Genomic DNA, 21,283 nt, shown 5'->3' on the forward strand with positions numbered 1-21,283 from the left:
ACTCTAGATTGGTTCCATCTCCAACTTTCGTATGATGTGACTAAAGTATATCTGACAAGCTTTCCTAGCTTTATATTTTACTTTACATATACTTCACCTCACATTTTTCTCACTTTTAATTCTCCCTTTTCCCTGTAGTGACAATTTAGCAATCCATCTTGCTATCCTCCTCTTTGTAATTTCCAACAGTTCTTCCTTTTTCTTCTTAAGTGTCCAAGTATCTGCCCCTTAAAATAGTATGGACCTGGAAACTCATAAAATGTTGATTTCGAGCCTTGATAACATTTTTCGTGTGTAAAACAACTAGTTATTTCCATATTTTTTTCCCATTTTGTTTCTCTGTCTCGCTGCTTTTGCAGTACCTCCCTCTCTTATTATTGATCCCAAGTAATCTCATTGTCCTGTTTTATCACTGTACCAGTTTCTACTTGAATGTTTACTACTACATATCCTTCTCTATTAGCAATCAATAGCATTGTCTTTCTAATATTCACCTTCAATACTTTCCTTTTTAGGGATCCTTTCCTTGCTAAAAATCTTTCTTTTACATCTTTTGTGTCTGCTATAATAGTTGAATTAGCAAACTTTGGTTTTCACAATTCTTCCGTGTTCTTTAATTTTGATATCAGTGTTTATAATGATGAGGAACAAGTATAGAATCAGAGCTGATCCCAAGGAATGCCTCAGTCTCCCTATATTTTGTCTGTATGGTGGGTCTTGCTCCCTCATACATCATTCTCGCTAACCTTACCAAGTTTTCCGTTATTCCTCTCTTACTCAAAACACTAATAGGCTAGCCTTCTTGGTATCCTGTCATATACCATTTCAAGATCCATTAACACATGTAAACTTTCCTGTTTCTTTGTAGATACTTCTCTTGGACTTGTCTTACTATAGTGATATCTTGTTAATCCAACTGATTGATTGTGTGAATTCTAGTTGATAAATTATACTATTTTTAAATCTATAATCATGATGTGACTCCCATTTAATGGTACTTAATGTTTATTTTAAAATTTTGTATGGTCTTAGGTGTCACATGGTGTTCTTTTATTATGAGTTTTGGAATAAGGTTAATGTAAGGCAGTAGATACTTTCCAGTTTGAGGTTTTTATAGTTTTTATTTTCCTAAGGTAATTGATTAAATTTTGATCTTTCACATTAGAAAATTTTTTATGCTTTAATTACCTAATGTTGATGGAAATAGTTTTGGAGGCAAGCATAAGATTTCCAATGTTCATTTACTATAGATGGTGGATGCAGTGGGATTTTTTCTTTATACTTTACATGGGTTTTGCTTGTAAGAATTAGAATTATTTGATGTTGCATGACTGTAACTGGTGGGAATGGTCTAGGGGCTAGGTATTTGAGACCTCTTAGCATAGTTTGTGGTATTATCAATACTTAAGATGACTCCCCTGTAATGCAGATGTCCTCGTGTATTTCGCAACCATTTATACTATGATTTAACCCATCTCGAACCAATTTAGCTTCAATGCATAACCCCTAGAACTTCTTGACATGTACTGTATATAGTATATGGGTATTTTTGCATATTAGTTCAACATTTTGAGCCTGGTTAGAACTTTTGCACATATGGTTTTGAATTTCAGTTAAAAATGCAAAAGTGGCTTATCTTTTCATGGTGGTTAGTGACACCAATTAGGTTAATGAAGTGTTTTGTGGATTGTGTTACTATGTTGGTGTTGGGGTATGTTGTAATGCAGGCTGTCTAGGTAATCCAGTCCTTGGCCCTGCCACAGACGACGACTCTGTTATCATTGGTTCCTGGTTTGAAGAGCCTAGCACTCCTGGGGAAGGTGGTGACGATCCCACTTCAGCAGCAGCACAGGGTAATAGTGATTCTTCTTCCTCTCCGGATGATTCACAAGCCAAGACACCCCACAGACACAACTCTGAAGTAACTACTATAGTCCCTGAAAAAGGCGAACCGCATGGGGTAAATATATTTATTTAATGTTTTGTAGAGGAAAAAAAATTATTGGTGGTTGTAATTTCATGTCAAGTTCATTTCACTTTTTGCAAGAAAATTTCAAGTTAGGTTTCTTAAGAAATATTTTATTGGAAGAAGGGTGACAAACGATTTTTGTTAGTTATTTGATTTTTAGTCAAGGACTATTTATAGATACTTACTATATTTACTTCTTTAAAGAAAGACTAGAGTAGATAGATATAGAACGTTAATAAAGAAATTGGCTTGTGATAATCTGGAGCCAATAAAAAATACTTCCAAGTTAAAGCAACAGGGAAATTAATTGAATAATTTGCTTCAATATAGGAATTATAATTACAGTATATGTTTGCAATTAATATGCCTAAGTTTTACTGTGCAGTAAATATATTATTCAGAATAGTCACAAAGTTAGGGACTTGGTTCTTTAGAGAATTTCAGAGATTTGGAATGCCAGAGTTGTCTTAAAATGAGGAATACTTGTGTTTGAGAAGTGCAGTGAATTAAATCTCTCATTCATTCCTGGGGGAAATTTATTTTCCCTAATTTTCCAATGGTTAATGTAAACTGAAATATCCGTAAAGGATAATCAATCTTTGTATTATATGTTTAAATAGGAAGAAAGAATTGTGCAAAGATTAATATTGTTTACTGAAAATAATGATTTTCCTTACAGTTCATCTCCCTGGCTTCACATATTTTCTTGCTGATGAATAGTTACCTAGTGGAAAGTGAGTGTGCTTATGTTCAGCAGTATGTACGTGCAGGATTGGCGGAAACACACATGGTAGTCCTTGCGGCCATCATTCGAGATTTGGACAGAGAAACTACCAGATCGGATTCAGGTACCAAAATATTTAACAAATAATTTTTCATTGAAGTTCTGTTTTAGTGGAAGAGGAATTTTTAATTTAATTCTTGTCGTTTTTAGGTACAGTATTCATGAATGTGAAAGTGTCGATTCTATATCTTGACTATTTTGGTGAGATCAGTTGTGTTTTTTTAAAACACTGTAACTGATTTATTTGGTTGTGAAGCTCATTTTAATTGTTTTACAGGGAGCTTAACTGGTTATCTTGGTCCAGTTCTGGGATCCTTGTATGATGAATTCTCATATGCTTTGTATCAATACACACACAATGTCATCGCTTCTGGTCTTTTGAGCGAGACTTTACAAAACACTCTGCTTGGGCAGTTAGGAGTATCACCTTGGACTCCAGATGGAGACTGGCCTTTACAAGTCCTTCCACGGACCCTGACAGTCTTAGCCCAGGTCAGTCTAAATAATTGCATTTATGGTATTGAAAGGCTTTGATTTTTTTTAATTTAACACTTTGAAGTTTAAATTCAGTTTATTGACTATAAAAATCAGAAATATCCCAATAATATAGGTAAAACAAAATTTTATATTAGTAAGCTTTTGAAATGAAAGTTATTATAAAAAGGCTATGCAGTAGAACTTTAGAATTTAATTTTATTATATAAGAAAAACTTAGACCATCTTTGCTCTTATTGTTACGAAGCTGTGCAGTTTTAGTTCGCTAATTTTTTTTTCTTTTTGCTAAACAGATATTCACACTATTAGCAAAGGTAATGCTAATTACAAATATTAATAGTAACAGAAAGTTATAAAAATATCCATGGAATTATTTTATCTGTTTACTTACTGAAGATTTTGAAGGAAAATTATTCTACAATTTCAGATTTTGTTGTTGCGCCAACGCAGAGATAAAGATGAGTTGAAGTGTGATTCAGACACAGCCTGTGTACTTATCTGGCAGAGAGTTATCTCTACTCTCACCAAGTCTGTTAGTAATCCACCGGCACCAGAAGGTGAAGTTGAAGGTTAGTATTTAATTCAGAATATCCTAACTTGATATCCTTCAAATTTTACATTTTTAATGTTCAGAGGCAAGCTCCATACCATGCTGTTTTTAGTGGATGTATAGAAATATATGAATTGTATAGGATATCATCCTTAATGCTATATTCAGTTATTACTATTGTACCTTTATATGCTTAAGCATCAACTACTGAAATGAAATACTATATTAATAAGCATGTTTATCATCAGTATTTAGTAGTGTAACTACACTCCCACCATAATTTTTTTGTCTAGAACAAACCACAGTAATTAATCTTTGACTATATTTTCCCAATTATATAATTATATAATGCTCAGGTGGTTTTTGAAAAGTGATAGAAATTTTTTATTTGGTAAAGTGGTCTACTGTATTTTTATTTGACATTTCATTATTATTAGGAAATTTTTCTGTCCAATTCTGTGGGATTGCCTCATGGGAAAGTGAAAGAAAAATTAAGATTGTTTAATAAAAGTTCCAAGTTCTTAAGTACAATTTGTTCCAACACTGAGTACTTACCTCGAACTACTTTCTTAGTGTAGTTTACCCTACTCCTGTTTTCTATGCGGGGTAATCTCTGGCGGAGTGATACGCACTCAGAGACGAGCCGGGGTCAGAGAGCATGCCTGCTCAGGTCTCGATCTCCAGTAAGTTTTTGGTCGCATCGCGGTTAACATCCCGACGCTCTCTCTTAACCCAGTGCGACCCTTTGTGTCTCACGTGGTCCCTTTGTGTTCTTTGCTATCCTTTTCCCTCTGTGTTCCTGTGTCTCGTGGTGTCTTACTAATGCGTTATGGAGCATCCCCGTCGTTGCCCTGGGCCTATGGCTGGCAAAACGAGTGGCGCTTTCCTCTCTAAGCCCGAAGTTGACCTGCACTCCTTGTGTTCTTCGTGTAGGGGCAGTGTGTGTTCCCCTACAGCCACGTGTCCGGAGTGCGAGTCCTGGAATGAGGTGCAGGGGGTGCGATACAGGAGGGTGATAGGCCTCATCAGGCGTCACCATAGGCTGGACGAACCTGAGCCCTCTACTGACGAAGGCTGGCTCTCAAGCCTCAGCAGGCTGGTGGATGTGCCTGTACAACAGAGGCCCTCGCTAGCCCTCCCTTTGGCTAAGGATATGAAGGTGGGGTTGGCGCACGTTAACAAGATCGTGGCCAACCATGTGGAAGCTCCCAAGAGCCAGAGCGCCTCTAGACTTCTCCAGAGTCTGAAGACACAGAGCCGGTTCTACCTCCCGGAAGGACACCGCGCGGGGCCCTGTGCGGTGGAACCAGCAGTCGCCATCTTGGGACAAGGAGCAGCAGAGGAGAGGGCTACCACTTCCCCGGTTTGTTTCTCCTTGGCAGAGACTTCCATGATGGAGGAGCTGGCCAAGGACTTGGTTCACGTGTCATCATGGCTGGGTTGGTGGGCCTCCACGCTGGTAGGGTTCCAGTCCTCGCACGACCTCACAATCCCGGAGAATCAGGCCTTGCTGAAGGAGCTGATTAGCTCGGGAAGTAAGGGCCTGAAGTTCCTTTCCTATCAATCCATAGCACAGGCTGCCAACTGGATACTGAGGAAAAGGGACACTGTGCTCAGCAAACTAGTAAGGCGGTTCCCTGACAGAGAAGCGAGGTCCCTGAGGAGCCTGCCACTGTGGGACGACTCATTGTTCGCCCTCAAGGAGGTGGAAGAGATGGTGGAGAGGGTTAGGAAGCTAAAGGATGCGGGAGAACCCAGACCCCCTTCAGCGAGAAGACCCGCCCATAGAATAACACCCTCCAACGTCCCTCTCCCCCCTCGCCTAACCAGTCCAGGAGAGACGCCCCTACTACATCCTGGCAGCAACCTTCGCAGCCCTCCCGTAGAGGAACGTCGGCTGCGCAGTCAGCCTTCAGGCCCTCCTATTTGGCCGTCAGAAGAGCCCTCCCTTCGGAATGCTCAGGCAAGTCCTCAACAGGGTAAGGCGAGCGGACATCCTGTGGATGACTTTGGTAGCGCCTTGGTGGCCAGAGAGAGAGTGGTTAGCGGATCTAAAGGAACTGGCGCGCCTTCCACCTTGGCCCCTTCCGGACAGACCAGACCACCTCCGGCAACCACACTTTCAAAGGTTCCACGAAAACCCTCGGTCCCTCTGCCTTCACGCGTGGAGGTTATCGAGCGTCTCCTGAGGAAGGAAGGGTATTCGGCGAAGACGGCAACGAGGATGTCAGTGTACCTGAGACGGTAGTCAGTCGCTGTGTACCAGGCAAAATTGGCTACCTTCACGAAGTGGTGCATCACGAAGAACATCTAGCTGTTGAAAGCTTCCATCCCGGAGATAGCTGACTTCATAGTCTATCTCAGGGACGAGGTAAATATGTCCATCCCAGCCATTAAAGGAGTCCGAGCTGCCCTAGGACAAGTCTTCCTCCTGAAGGGCATTGACCTGGGTTCCTCCAGACACATCTCGATGCTCAAGAGCTTCGAGCAATCGTGCCCCCCTCAGGCAGTTAGGGTGCCCCAGTGGGACGAGGCTAGAGTCCTGATGATGCTGTCAGAACCTCCCTTCGAACCCCTAAAGGACATCTTGGACAAGGAGCTCACCCTCAAGACAGTTTTTCTGTTAGCGTTGGCATCAGCAAAACGGGTAGGGAAGCTTCATGGACTTTCATACGAGGTGTCACACTCGAAGGGCTGGCATGAAGATACCTTCAAGTTCGTACCATCCTTCGTGGCCAAGACCCAGAACCCAGCAGTCTGGGACCCCAAGTTTGAAGGATTCTCAGTGCCGGCAATCCCACGTTCGGACAACCCGAGGGACTTGCGGCTGTGCCCTGCCAGAGCAGTACGGAAGTACTTGAGGACAGCCAGACTTCGACCCGAAATCAAGAGTCTGTTCGTTTCTTCAGGATTAGTAAAGAAACCAATCTCCAAAAATACGATCTCCTTCTGGCTACGGCAGGTGATCATGAGAGCCTACAGTAGTGAGGGATTCCTCTTCCTAGTAAGCCTAGACCCCACGACATCAGAGGGCTTAGTACTTCGTTGGCCTTTGAGAAGAACATGGCAGTCGGCCAAATCCTGAGGCCAGGTACTTGGGCTAGTCAGTCAACCTTCACAGCTCACTACTTGAAGGAAGGAGTGTTCGAGGAGGTCCCTGGACGGATTCTCTCTCGGTCCCGTCATTTCAGCGCTTCAAAAGATATAAAGGTGTAGCCCCAGGGAAACCACAGGCAGTAAGTCCAAGAGACACAGGTTCCTTCCTTATCCCCCCCCCCCTGTTCCCTTATTACCTTCCCTGAAATGACCCTGAAATCCTTTAACTCCATGGGATGCTCCATGTGATGCATCGTCAGTGAGTGAATACGTCTCCAAGAATTTTTTTTACAGAGGTGAGTTACTTAGACACTAAGATAGTATTTTGGGTAGTTTTCCCTATTTCTCGTTTTTTCTCTTGGAGGGTCAGCAGAACCTAGCCTCCTATCTAGGTTCCCCCTTTCCTCTCCTCATCACGGTCTCTGGGTCCTGTGGGACACTCCCACCTCCTAAGGTATAAGTCTCCTAAGAAAGTAGTTCGAGTAAGTACTCGTGTTGGAACAAATCACAAATTTCCAACACGGAGTACTTACCTCAAACTACTTTTGGGTTATGGCCCGCCCATCCTACCCCGAGTGCCTTACAGGACTTAGTAGAAACTTATCTGTCAAAACTTACTGGAGATCGAGACCTGAGCAGGCATGCTCTCTGACCCTGGTCGTCTCTGAGCGCGTATTACTCCGCCAGAGATTACCCCGCATAGAAAATGAGAGTAGGGTAAACTACACAAAATTCTGGTCGGATGGGAGGAGATCCCAGATACTCCTAAGAAAGTTGTTCGAGGTAAGTACTGTACTGTTAGGAAAAATACAAATTACTTAAAATCTTTTATATTTGCACCATGCCTGTTATGATAATTTATTAGTATTTCTTCTGTATTATTTCAGATCTGAATGTTGAACACGCTCAGTTGTTGCTGTTCCTATTCCATTCATTACAATTAATGCAGAAGAAGAGTGTTTTACTAAGTGTAGCGTCAGCTGTTGTAAATGTGTCGGGTGTCATTTCAACACCAATGAGGGACACTCAGGTTCTACACTTGGCACGTTTACTGCTCATATTTGATTATTTAATGAAGAATTTGTATGAAGCCCCCCAAGTTTTGATTGAACAGGTAAATTTTTAAGGATTTTTATTGGCATGTTCATAAGTGATATTTTAAAACCTTTTACATACATTTCCATGGTTAAGTAAAGTAATGGTAATAATATGATAAAATTTATGGTGTTACTGATACTTTAGAAGTTTAAATGTGGTGATTAAAATGCAGTTTCTTTTGAAATTTGCCTACATCTTTCCAGTTCATGATAATGTAAAAAGGTATTGCTGACCTCAAGTAAAGTCTATGGGGGTTTAGTAATGCTAGTCCAGAGCTCCCAAATACCTTTTCAATATATTTTCTGTGGGGTAGATTTATATGGAGGCCTTGTAGAGAGAATGGAAAATGGCTGTCTGCTGAAGGTGATGAATGCAAGGTTTTATGGGAGAAGTACAAGAGGAAGTCCAAGGTTTGGGTGGATGGATGGAGTGAAGAAAGCTCTAGGTGATATGAGGGTAGATGTGAGAGAGGCAAAAGACCGTGCTAGAAATAGAAATAGTTCCTATAGGCGTGGCTGCTTCCTCCGATTGCATTGATGACTGTTGAAGTAGAAGCAGTAGGGGATTCAGCTTATGAATTTTCATTAGTGGTGGATAACGAGGGAAGGTCCTCGACTTGCAATCTCACTTTGACTTTTGTTAGGTTTGTTTCATCCCCCATAAGTTATAATTTGGACCAAGCGTAGCTAGAAGCTAGATTTCTATAACATGATTCAGCAATCATATGTCGACATTCATGAAATGGAATTGATGTAAAACTACAGTCATAGAATTATCTGTATATGCAACAGGCTTGTTTTCCTGGCCAAACCACATAACATGCTTATATGATATGGAAGATATATAGTATTTGCCTTTGGGGAGCTACGAGTTTTATTGTTATTGAATTCTCAAAAAACTTCCCTTCAGTAAGTAACTGAATGTTACCTTCACTCAAAATGGTGTTCTCTGCCGGCAAAACTGGAAATTTACACTACACACTTGAGACAGAAATGGACCCTAGATACATAGCTTTCATCCATTTATTTTTTCTTCTTCTCCAAGCTTCCGAACTTCTTTGTGATTAACTTCCTCCAATTTTGAGTTAATAGGATTATATGGAACTGAGAAAGCTGTTAGTTTTTTGTACATTCTTGATTGTCTTGTAACTGGACACTCGGGTATTATACACAAGATTCCTTTAAAATTTAGTGTAATATTTTGTAATAATCTTTACTCTCAGCAATGTTTAGAGTTGCTTTGTGTGTTGAATGAAGTTCTGTAACAAGATGATGTTTTTTTCCTTACAGGTACAATGGAATCTCTTTAAGCCAATTCTACAGTGTGAAAATCAGTCTTTGGGCAAAGATTCTAGTTCTGGATCAGGAGGGAAAATGTACCATGTTTGGCGGGATTTGGAAGAAAATTATCGTAAAAACTACTCCCACGAAGATTATGCCATTAGACCTAGGTTCTATACTTTGACACCAGCTGAAACTAATACTCAGGATACACCGAAGCTAGATGGATTGGTAAGGGTTTGTTTTTCACTTGCTACTATGGGTGAATTACATTGCTGAATGTTATCATTATATGAAAAAGGAAACTATTTTGAAGTGTTGTGATACTACACTGTTTACTGTTTAGGTAGAATCATTTCGTTCTTGAAGTTGTGAAATTTACTGATGCAGTATTTTTTTTTTTCTGACAGGCCTGCAGTTTCATTTTGGCTACACCAGACACATTGAAGTACAGTAACTTGTATGATACTTTAGTGAATCTACTGAATGTTGGATGTCAAACTGATCCATCACTTCGTCATGCAAATGATCCTCAGCTAACATATTTGGGACTCTGTGGAGTGCAGTATGCCTTTTCTTTGGCATATCGACTTCTTTTGACTATGCCTCCCTCAGTGTCTGCTCTTGAATCCATGTCTACCAGTGAGAGTAAGCTCGAAGGATCCCACCTTCTTCATGCTCTACTTTGGGGACCACGAGCGTCACACAAGATCTTCAATGGGTGGATCAAGGTAAAGAAAGTTTTTGTAACTATAGAGGATAGTTTTATGGCCACAAGTGTAAATATTTAAAAGAATTTTATAATAATCACCATATTTGCATCTGTGATTTGAATTCATGGTGGATCAAAATTTTTCTTACAGGATGGGTTAGTTCGACAAAGTTTGACTACACAGAAAGCTGATGCCTTGTTGAAGTCGGTGGCAAAGTCTATGTGTAATGTGAAGCATGACTTGAAAGTAGCCAATCAACTTCTATCTTCCTTGTTGAGCAAGGTTAGTGGGGATCGTTGAAGAAGTTGGGTTTTTTACATTTAAAAAAACAATAACTGCAAGCTGTGAATGTGTACGGGTAAAGTTACTGAGTGACCTTGTGTGATGAAAAAGTGAATGAATAATTGCAGAATTTTTAACTATCCTATACATAAATATTTTAGCAAACTATTTTGCAGAGTAGAATATAACTAGTTCCCTATAAATTGATAGTTCTTCAGGTATCAATAACAGAATGTAATGTTGTGGAGATCCTCAATAATATACGCATTTTAAAGAAAGGTGAATTTGATTTATGAACAAGACTAGAGATAATGTTGTAAAGATAATTTTTATGAAAAGTTTATCATAAAGATAATTTATAACATTGTTTCTTGTTAGTGCAGAAGGTTAAAAAAGAATGGAAAGTTGGAAATGAAATAAAAGAGGACTAGATTTCAAGTGGGAGTAGCTCATAAATGAATGGGTTGTTTTGGTATATGGGGGGGGGGGGGGGCGGAAAACATTTACAAAGTACGTGATACTGAAAAACAAATGCTTGGAAGAAGAAAAGAACCTGAGGGAAAAGTTGATAATAAACAATGGGTAAATTAGAAACTTTTTTCATCATTAAATGTCAGTTTTGAAAGTAAATCTTAAACAGAAATTGATTAATTGCTGTAATGGAAGTCAATCTTGTCAAAAATCTGTTAGTTTGTTAAATTTATGAAATTATTCCATTGACTACAAAAATTTGTAGTTTTTTTCCGCTCATTATGGTTGAATTGATTGGTAATTTTCTTTGATTTATACAGTATATGACAGTTTTCCATCTTTAAAGGTATAGGGGAATGGTTACCCACTACAATTAATACCCTTTCATCTTAATTCATAAGTGATTTTAATTTTTTTTTCTATTTTAGGGATACAACAACATGTCAAGCGGTTTAATGACTACCTGGGAACAACTGCCAGCGTTCTCTGATCTGTACATGCTCGATACCGTTCTTGCTCGACTCCAGGTAACACTGGATGAGGCATGTCACAAAGGAGATATTGATTTGCGTTCGTCCGACGGGGGAGATCTCTTGCGTGCTTTAGATATCACTCCAGATCAGATTCCAATATCGGGCTTGCTGACTTTAACTGAAGCACTTGCCCATGCAACAAGGTATGTTTTATGAAAACTACTTATCGTATCATTTACAAAAGTTTTTGAATTTGAAGGGATGCTTGTTTGCATATGATACTGGTGTCTTGCATTTTAAAAAGTACATTATTTTTTAGTGTCTTGGGATAAATTGGTCACTTGTATCATATCAAAAGTTTTTGAGTCATTGATATTAATTTTTGTGGAATTTACTATGCCAAAGTGCAATGATAGTGTCTTTAGTGTGAAAAACAGTTCCATTGTTCATTACGTGGAAGTAATTTATCTTGAAGTTGTTAGTAGTTTAAGAAACATTTTATGGAAAGATAATTAGAAAATGTTCTGCTCGGGTGGATTTTTTGTCCTATAATGTTGACTTTTATAATAGAAATTGTGATATAACCTGGGACGCAGCTGGATAAGAAAGACAAGGAAAACTTTAATACTTAATTAAGGTTTTAAATGATGAAGAATTAACACAAATTAACACGTATTATGTATTGCAATAATGTTTGATTCCAGGGTCAGTTGCAAGACAGTATGTAGACAAGGGAATATTAGTTACAAAGTTCATTTTTGAACTAGCCATTTTGTTAGTATAGGGATAGAAAGCTTTAGTTTAGCTGAATAGTCTCATTGGAGTATTCAATCTTTGTGAAAAGAATTTTCATTTTCAAGGATATATAAAAGAAAAGAATTTAATGAAGATATATCTTGTTGCAGATGGAGTCTCTTACAGCAAATGAATGGTGTCCTGGAAGAGGTTAGCAGGCTCTCACCTGAGGAGCTAGAAGCCTACTGCATTGTGCTCTCTGTATCTGGTAGTCAAGTAACCAGAGCTGGTCCCCACCCCCCTTGCCTTTCAAAGGTTTCTCTTCCTGCACCATTGAAAACAGCTCTTGACAACTGGAATTCCAACACAATGACAGATTTCCCTGCCAATCATGCTTGGGTATGTGTGTTTGGAAGATTAGTTTACTGAAAGAATTCTTTCTTGATGATTGCTATCTTAAATGTTAATGATAGTAATTACTGTAGTATTTATAAGTACTGTATGTACAGTATGTATTTCTATGAGTAAACTATTTAAATGACTGGTTTATATAGCTAAGAAACTGTATTTTTAATGATGCTTAACATTCTTCAAAATTTTATTATAGAGGAACAGTATGAGTAATGATGTCCTACCTGGAGAAACTTACGTGTCTGGTGTTGTTATGGGTCATATATCCACCTTGTCTGCCCAGCCATCTTTCAGCATTAACTTGGCACTTAAGCATGTTATGCACACATTAGTGACATTCGTGACAGATTTAGCAAGGTCAGTATTATTATAGTGGTTTTTTTTCATGTATAGTAATGAGTTCTCTTGCTCAAGGGTACACTCGGTCACATTAACTATCTTATTTCTCTTCCTCTTGTGTTTTTAGTTTATTTAGTTTATATATGAAAGATCTAATTTGATATTATACTGTTCTTAAAGTATTTAATATTTGTTTATTACTTCTCTTGTAATTTGTTTATTGCCTTTTTTCCTTTTGTCACTGTGCTATTTTTTCCTGTTTCAGCCCTTGGGCTTATAGCGTCCTGCTTTCTTAACTAGGGTTGTAGCTTAGCTTGTAATAATGATAATATTAAGTGATAAAAGACTTGCGATAAATTTTCCATAATGAAGATAGTTTTCAGGTCCTTCAAAGATCTTGTTTGTTTCCTTGACAGCTGGTGTGGTGATGATGATAAAAATGGTGGAGTCTTGACCAATACATTGATCAGTTTGGCAGTAGATGCCACATGTGATCATGTTTCGGAGTCTGTGTCAACAGCTTTGGATAGGTTGATGCCTACTCCTGAGGGTGGCGATTCATCTACTTCACCAGACCCGTTCCAGATTACTCTGTATACCCATCTCTTGTACAGAGTAGAGTCTTTGTTGCAGTCTACAGCCATATGTGAAGGGTAAGCTTATTGCAAAGAGTTCATACTATTTTCATCGTGAAAATCTTTGGAATTATTCCATTAATGTAATAGAGACAAATTTGTAGAAGTGTATATTAATTGTTTATTACTTCTTATATTGTTTATTTATTTCCTTTTTTCCTTTCCTCACTGGGCTATTTTTCCCTGTTGGAGCCCTTGGGTTTATAGCATCTTGCTTTTCCAACTAGGGTTGTAGCTTAGCTAGTAATAATAATAATGCCTATGGACTTCGGGTTTTATTGTAATGGGAAACTTTGGGCTTTCTTTTTATTTGGTATATCTTAAAACCATGCTTTGGTAAATTGAGAAAGAATATAACAAATGTGGGAACCTGAGTATTTTCATACCTGGCCCTCTAGGGATATTTTTCCTATAATTTCGTATTATTTTTTGGAAGGAAAATTAGAAAGAACAAGGTTATCAGTCCATTGCATGTAAGAAAACTTTAAAATCACCTTAAAATTCTGGATTATATTCATCTCTACACCACCTTTGTCTGATCTAGCTTTGTCGTCCACTAAGGACAGAAAAAAGAGAATAACAGATGAAATGTGAAAGGCAACAAGTATGCATTTGTGCCTGAAGGGAGGCTTTACAAAAGATATACACCCGATTATTGTTTATCATATAAGGCATCACTCACTTGGTTGTTTCCTCCTGTTAATGCTCTTTTTGGGAATATTTGTAAGTCTTTTGGGACATTTTATGTCAATGTAGAATACCATCTTTGCCATAAGTTTTTCTATAGTTGTTAATGGTTTAAAAACTACCAAATTATATTTTGGTTTAAGGATATGTTCGCTATTTCAGTCATTTGTTGATGTTTGATTTTTCACTTTCAGTGTTATGGATGACCAGATTTTGGAAGGCTGTACAACATTCCTAGAAGAACTACTGGAAGTGCCTGCAGGGAAACTAGCACTAGACAGAGTGCTGGCAGAGTCACATTTTGTGTCGGCTCTCTTGAGTCCCCCTATATCTGGAGATACGTCATCTGCAACATTGCCAATACATGTTGTCAAATTTTTCATCAGGGTGTTCCAACTAGGTGAGTCATAGTGGAATCCAGTTGATGTTTAACTTACGTATAATCATAGTTTATCAGTAAAATTGTATTTGCTTTAGTGTGTGTTGTAAGGTCTTGTAAATTTCTTTTAGCTGCAATGTATGTCATAATGATTCATTTGTCAATTTTTCAGCGGAGAAAAATCCTACAGACCACACACTGGCATCTGTGTGCAGTCGAATTTCCGTAGGATCGTGGCTAGAGTCAGGTATGTTGCAAGGCTGGCTATCCACTAATCTTCTGACCACAACCCCAACCGAAGGTGAAGGAACTCCTAATAGCTGGCAGCTTCTACGAACATTGACAGCATACTTGATAACCCAAGACACTCAATATGCAGAGGTCGGTTGGAAAAAATCTTTCTAATTCCCTATTGAATATTTATCCTCGTTTCTCTTAATAAATCATAACTTGTATATTTGCAAACTTGAATAAACTTTATAAAATGTAAAATGTACTCAATTGTACAATGTAGTGTATAAGTACTTCACAATGTTTCATTATCATGCAGGAGGTCGCTCATGGATTGTTGAGATCCCTTGTGCCCCTCGGCTCGTCTTTAGTTTCAACTGGATCCGAAGGACTAGCTAGTATGACTCACCTGCTGTCTGTCATGTCATCATTGGCGAGCGCAGGCTCAGGCACAGGACATGTGACACTTTTCAGAGCAGCAACCTCTTGGATAACTCGGTGGTAAGTCTGATGTTATGCGTAATTTATTATTTCCCTTTAACTCAAAATTGAATACAAATTAGCGCATGATTATTTTAAGAGCATGAACATTTAGTTGATAGTCTTTTTATAAAGTACAGTGAACCCTCGTTTATCGCGGTAGATAGGTTCCAGTCGCGGCCGCGATAGGTGAAAATCCGCGAAGTAGTGACACCATATTTACCTATTTATTCAACATGTATATTCAGACTTTTAAAACCTTCCCTTGTACGTAGTACTGTTAACAAACTACCCTTTAATGTACAGAACACTTAATGCATGTACTACAGTACCCTAAACTAAAACAGGCACAAATATTAAAGGTGATTTTATATCATGCATTTCCTAAACATGCTAAAAAGCACGATAAAAAATGGCAACCAATGTTTTGTTTACATTTATCTCTGATCATAATGTAGAAACAAACTGGAGGTAGAGCTTTGCTTATTACCCAGACATATTTCCCATACTTTTCCCTTAGAACTACATCACATCTTCCTACTTTAGATATATATATATATATATATATATATATATATATATATATATATATATATATGTATACACATATACATACCTACATATATACATAAATACATGCATACATATATATATATATATATATATAAATATATATATATATATATATATATATATATATATATATATACTGTATATATATGGGTTATGGAAAAAATCCGCGAAGTGGTGAATCCGCGATGGTCGAACCGCGAAGTAGCGAGGGTTCACTGTAGAATATGAAAAATTGTTCTCAACCCTGTGGCATGCTTCCAATTTTCAATCCAGTCTGTCTTAACAATGATTTTGGTCGGGTTTATTTCCTTATTTAATCTAATACAACAGGTTAAGCTTCTTTAACTTGTTCATTTTGTTGAATAATGTTTAAAAATTGAAAATGAAATTAAATATTTTTTCAGTACAAATCCATCCTTTACATACCTCACATTCATAATCTATGTATTCTAAACTTTTCTGATTCTAAAGATTATTTAATGGTTAGGTGGGTGCCACCATGCATGTACCCTTGACCTCTAGGTTGGATGTAAAAATAAAAAACAAATTTTTCTATGAAGTTTTACTTCTAACTGCCAGTAATCTGGAAGTTTCTACTTTCATCTGTACCAAGTATCATTAAAGTAACTTTTACCAAAGGACTGCTCTACAAGTAAATTTCCAGAAAAATTACATGTCAGGATAAGTAGGGATAACATGAAGAATCTCCTAATAGATGATTAAGGAGTGTCTTGATTAGGTAAATAAGTTATACACTACTGTGCCACCATCTATCACTTGTCATATTCCTCGAGAATGACTAGATTATAACAAGTAGTAGATATCTATTTACAATGTCTTTCAGTAATTTTAAAAGATGAACTCGTACATCCAGTTACAATGTGGACATTGAAAAAAGTCCCATTTTTTATGTGAGGTATGACATAGTATCTCCATCTATAGCTTTCTCATAAGTGGTAAACACTATAGAATGCTCAACTCTTTATCCCAGGCATTAGTTGCCTAATCAATAGTTCATCAACATTGCCTGACAAACTAAACTCCTTATGGAGTGCACCAGGACTCTTGGTTATTTCCAGATATAAACCCCAGTTTTGTCTACTTATGCTAGTGGTCTTTTTGAATGTCTTTTAATCTTAGCTAGTAAAATCAAATTTTACCAATGATCATCTGTGGTAGCAATCTTACCTTGGACATTTTCATCACATCTGCCAAGCAAGTGAATGTGGTTGTGTATCCTGTACTGATCGCATCCATGTTTGCCTCTTCTGTCAGTCTTTGTTTTCAGTTATAGAACTCTGATTTTTTCTGCTCATACTAGATAGCTCCCTGTTCATGAGGTTCTAGACTTGTGACCAACGCTATGGTCGGTTTCTTATGGGTTTCACTAGGCACTGCAATAACCACAACTCTAGGTTGCTCTAGAGTGGCAACTTGGCTTTGCAGAGTTCCATTGCCAGCACTGTGATGATTTATTTCTAGTAATTGTAAAGACAATGAATGTTGGCTAATTGGAATGAGTGGTTTGTTGTGATTGTTTATTTTTGTATAGAATTCTATCAGTATGGTATAGTAAGTGATATCTTAGAAATAATAGAATTATGAATTAGATTAAAAAATTTTTTATGAGGAATGTCAGTTAGTAGTAAATAACAGTAGGTTTAAAGGCCATTCATGAATGGCAGAGGTAAGGGACAGTGACATAGGATCAGCACCCAAACCCCCTCTCCATCCAAGCTAGGACCAAGGAGGACCAGGCAATGGCTGTTAATGACTCAGCAGGTAGACCTTTAGGCTCTCTTAAACCCCCCAACCTCAGCTCACAAGGATGGTGAGGTTGCAGCCACTAAAGGAACTAACGAGTTTGAGCAGGACTTAAACTACAGTTTGGCGATCACCAGTCAGGGACATTATCAAATATTCTGAAGCTTGTAAAACTGTTTCAATTTACTTTTCATAAGATTATTTTTTCTTTGGATTTTCCTTAGACCTTACTAAATAATTAGCGAGTTGAAAGTATTAATGTGACAAGATGAATTTCTTGATAACTTTGAAAATTGAAGATGAGTGAAATTTTACTGTAAACAATATTTATTGTCTAATAAGTCTGATACAGTTTATGTTTTAACAGTAAGCAACACTTGGTTGGAGAAAAGGACAGAGGACTTCTTGAAGCCATGTGCCATTTGCTGTCTTATGTCAGTGATGTTGTAGCTGCACTTAAGGTAAGAAGAATAAGTTCCAAGATATTTCTTTGCTGCAGAATAATTTTCTGTATCGTATTTGAATCTTGCATATCTTTATGTTGTCTTTTAGATTTTTTTTTTTTTTTTTTTTATTGAATAGGTCATGAAATCTAAAAAAAAAAAAAAGTCGTCCCAAAGCTTATAAGCTTCATTGTGATAGATTTGTATTATGGCCATAATGTTAGATGGTTTTTGCAGATAAATGTGTATTTTAATGATAGATTTTAATTTTATGATAAAGTGCTAAGTAGAGCATTTCTTAACTGGGGATTTACAATTATGTAATTACTACTTAATATAAGGCTGGGCACCTAAAGGACCTGGTAACCTATGGGCTGCAAGGTTACAAGTTTTCAAATCAATTTATGTAAAGGGAAAAAATGATAAGCTGAGCAATTATTGCAACCAGTTGTAATAGGCTTAAAGACACAGGATATTCTGAAATTTTTAGGTCAGCAGTGAACGGTGGGCTGTAGCTTATCGTAGTGGCATGACTTCCCCACCATATGAACTGGACCTAACAGCTGATACGGATTCAGACTGGGTTGATGATCTTACTCAAGAAGATGAGGATAGTGCTGGAGAAGATTCTGTAAGTTCTCTCTCCTTTAGAAAGTAATTGTTTTGTTGTTAAATTGATAAGGGAAGACTTCAATTTTTTTGGCATTGCTTGATTTTCTAATGAAGCTACGTTCATGTGCAACAATGATAAATGCATGCAAATGATAAAATACTGCGCAGTTAAGACTGTAATAATAATACAGTACAGTGTAATATCTTTAGAAATAGAGGTTTTAATGGTTTGTTATCGAGCCTTTTTTTGTTAAATTATATAGACCTTTCTTTCATCACCTGATGTAAGTATTACGTATCAATGAGAGTGATAAGGACAATTTGTGTTATGCTTTTGCTTAAAATTGCACCAGCAAATTTATTTTACTCATATTTTATTTTATTCCAGGATGAAGATAGTATGTGCAACAAGCTGTGTACCTTTACAGTCACCCAGAAGGAATTCATGCACCAGCATTGGTACCACTGTCACACCTGTCGCATGGTGGACGGTGTTGGGGTATGTACCGTGTGCGCCAGAGTGTGTCACCGCGGTCATGACGTGACTTATGCTAAGTATGGAGCCTTCTTCTGTGACTGTGGTGCTAAAGAAGATGGATCTTGTCAGGTAAAACTATTTTTTTTTTTTTTCACCAATATTGGAAAACACACTTATTTTCAAGCTTTTAATTTTGGATGAGATGGAGAGATTTGTGATTTAATAAACATAGCTCAGCACAAAGTAATGTATTGTGGAAAAATAGATCTATTTGTATTGTATGTTGAATTGAAAAATTTCTTCATATGTTGAGGAAAAGGTCCCTTAGGGTTTATAATTATTTAATTCTTCCAAAGGCTCTAGTGAAACGTAGTCCTGCTTCCTATGAGGATGGCGTTGGCTCTTCCAGTGGCCCAGCAGCCTTTGGAGTTGAGCCCCTCCTCCCATCATCTCTACGTAGACGTCCTTCATCTCCCTCTCAAGGCATTCAGGTGGTAATTATATAGTTTTATATATATATATATATGTATGTATGTATGTATGTATGTATGTATGTATATACACACAATTTAGGTGTTTTACAAATTCATTTGCCTAAAAAGATCTAATTAGCGTTTTATTAGTTTAGTTCCTAATTATATATCATTTGTAGAAAAACAATTATTATGAAAAATTTCGGAGCTTGTTTGATAATTTGGATGAACTGGTCAATACATCTATAAGTTGAATATTAATGTGCAGTATTGTTTATTGTATTAATTTATCTTTTTGTACAGGATAAGCATCGAGATGACACACACAAGCAAAGGCAAGCTCTTGCAAAGAAGCTTGGTAAGAAAAAATTTTTATTGTAACTTTTTGTCTTTTTGTATAAACCTTTCTAAGTGTGTTTTTATAAACATTTTAACTTAAATTTTACAAGAGAGCATAAAAGAAAAATTTTTTCAGAAAATGTTCGCGATTTACTGGTGGGAGAAGTTAGTAGTAGTGAGTTAGCAGCTACTGTGCTTGATCTCCTTTCCGAATTACTTCCAACTGTTCAAGAAAGTGCCTCAGAGTCCTGCTCTGTCGGATCTTACCAGCGTGCACTAGCAGCCCTGAATCAAGTTCACACAAATACAAAGGTGTGTTTTGAAGTGGTTCTTAATGGTGACATTGTCAAATATGGAAAACTTGTGTGTACAAGGTATTATTTGTTTTTAGGTTGTGATATAGATAAATATATATAATGTTTGTTGTAGGCAGTGTGCAATTTTTGTGGGCTTTAGAATTTTTGGGGGGTTTTAGTGCTATATCTTACAAATGTATTGAATTTGAAAGTGCTTCCCTTTTCTCCACTAATGATGATATGGTTTCTTTTCATTTCTTAGACAATTGAGTCATCAGAACAATTGATGGTTGCCACCCTTGGCTCTCAAGAAGGGGCTTTTGAGAATGTGCGACTCAACTATTCTGGTGAACAAGGACAGACCATACGCCAGCTAGTGTCTGCTCACATGATTCGTCGTGTGGCAATGTGCTGCTTGGCATCACCAGGAGGCAAAAGGCAACATTTGGCTGTCTCTCATGAAAAGGGAAAAATAACAGTTCTTCAACTTTCATCTCTCTTGAAGCAGCACGATTCTGCCAAGAAAAAGCTAACACTGACAAGACTTTCCTCTGCTCCTGTGCCTTTCACTGTGCTGTCCATCACAGCCAACCCAGCAAATGATGATTACTTAGCAGTTTGTGGTCTCAAAGTAAGTTTTGTGTACTTTGTTTATATAGAATAAGCTTAATTGTCATACAGTTCATAGTTTTCTCATGGTAAAAGCATTCAAGAAATATGGATGATAAATGTGGTACCACAATATAAACTGTTTTTATATAGGTCATGGTTATTTACACAATTTTTTGACAAGACCTTGAAGTTGTTTCTTATTGTTGCATGTGAGAAAAGCTCTTTGATTGGCGAAGTAAGATCAATTAAAATTATTTTTAGAAATATTTATGATGGGTTTTACTCTTACAGGATTGCCATGTATTGACTTTTGCAAGTGCTGGCAGTGTATCAGATCACCTCGTTCTACACCCTCAACTAGAGTCTGGAAATTACATAATACGTGCTGTATGGTTACCAGGCCAACAAACACAGCTTGCTCTTGTCACTGCAGAGTTTGTGAAAATCTATGATCTCAGTATAGATTCCCTGTCACCTCAGTATTATTTCCCCTTACCATCTGGGAAAATCAAGGATGCTTGCTTTATCAGCACTCGTGTAAGTATAAGGAAAAACAGCTTAGTTTTATGATGTTTATCAGTACTG

The 21,283-nt window shown here is 37.5% G+C and overlaps 1 protein-coding gene across 7 annotated transcripts in view; it reads left to right on the forward strand.

Annotated features, from left to right (window-relative positions):
* poe (E3 ubiquitin-protein ligase-like protein poe) overlaps positions 1–21,283 on the forward strand; it is an 87,266-nt gene that overhangs the window by 38,519 nt on the left and 27,464 nt on the right. For 6 of the 7 annotated variants that reach the window (XM_068393390.1, XM_068393395.1, XM_068393392.1 and 3 more), the window contains 23 exons: positions 1,728–1,960; positions 2,649–2,817; positions 3,031–3,245; positions 3,676–3,817; positions 7,782–8,008; positions 9,282–9,503; positions 9,683–10,003; positions 10,136–10,267; positions 11,167–11,414; positions 12,117–12,345; positions 12,554–12,714; positions 13,113–13,349; positions 14,213–14,418; positions 14,570–14,778; positions 14,948–15,129; positions 17,813–17,906; positions 18,379–18,519; positions 18,889–19,107; positions 19,335–19,469; positions 19,755–19,809; positions 19,927–20,102; positions 20,349–20,717; positions 20,990–21,235. In XM_068393390.1, coding sequence (XP_068249491.1) covers positions 1,728–1,960; positions 2,649–2,817; positions 3,031–3,245; positions 3,676–3,817; positions 7,782–8,008; positions 9,282–9,503; positions 9,683–10,003; positions 10,136–10,267; positions 11,167–11,414; positions 12,117–12,345; positions 12,554–12,714; positions 13,113–13,349; positions 14,213–14,418; positions 14,570–14,778; positions 14,948–15,129; positions 17,813–17,906; positions 18,379–18,519; positions 18,889–19,107; positions 19,335–19,469; positions 19,755–19,809; positions 19,927–20,102; positions 20,349–20,717; positions 20,990–21,235 — 4,568 coding nt within the window. The remainder of the gene's footprint in view (positions 1–1,727; positions 1,961–2,648; positions 2,818–3,030; positions 3,246–3,675; positions 3,818–7,781; positions 8,009–9,281; positions 9,504–9,682; positions 10,004–10,135; positions 10,268–11,166; positions 11,415–12,116; positions 12,346–12,553; positions 12,715–13,112; positions 13,350–14,212; positions 14,419–14,569; positions 14,779–14,947; positions 15,130–17,812; positions 17,907–18,378; positions 18,520–18,888; positions 19,108–19,334; positions 19,470–19,754; positions 19,810–19,926; positions 20,103–20,348; positions 20,718–20,989; positions 21,236–21,283) is intronic. The other variant, XM_068393394.1, reaches the window with a different exon arrangement.

Source organism: Palaemon carinicauda, chromosome 19 (genome assembly GCF_036898095.1).
Source record: "Palaemon carinicauda isolate YSFRI2023 chromosome 19, ASM3689809v2, whole genome shotgun sequence".
Lineage (NCBI taxonomy): Eukaryota > Metazoa > Arthropoda > Malacostraca > Decapoda > Palaemonidae > Palaemon > Palaemon carinicauda.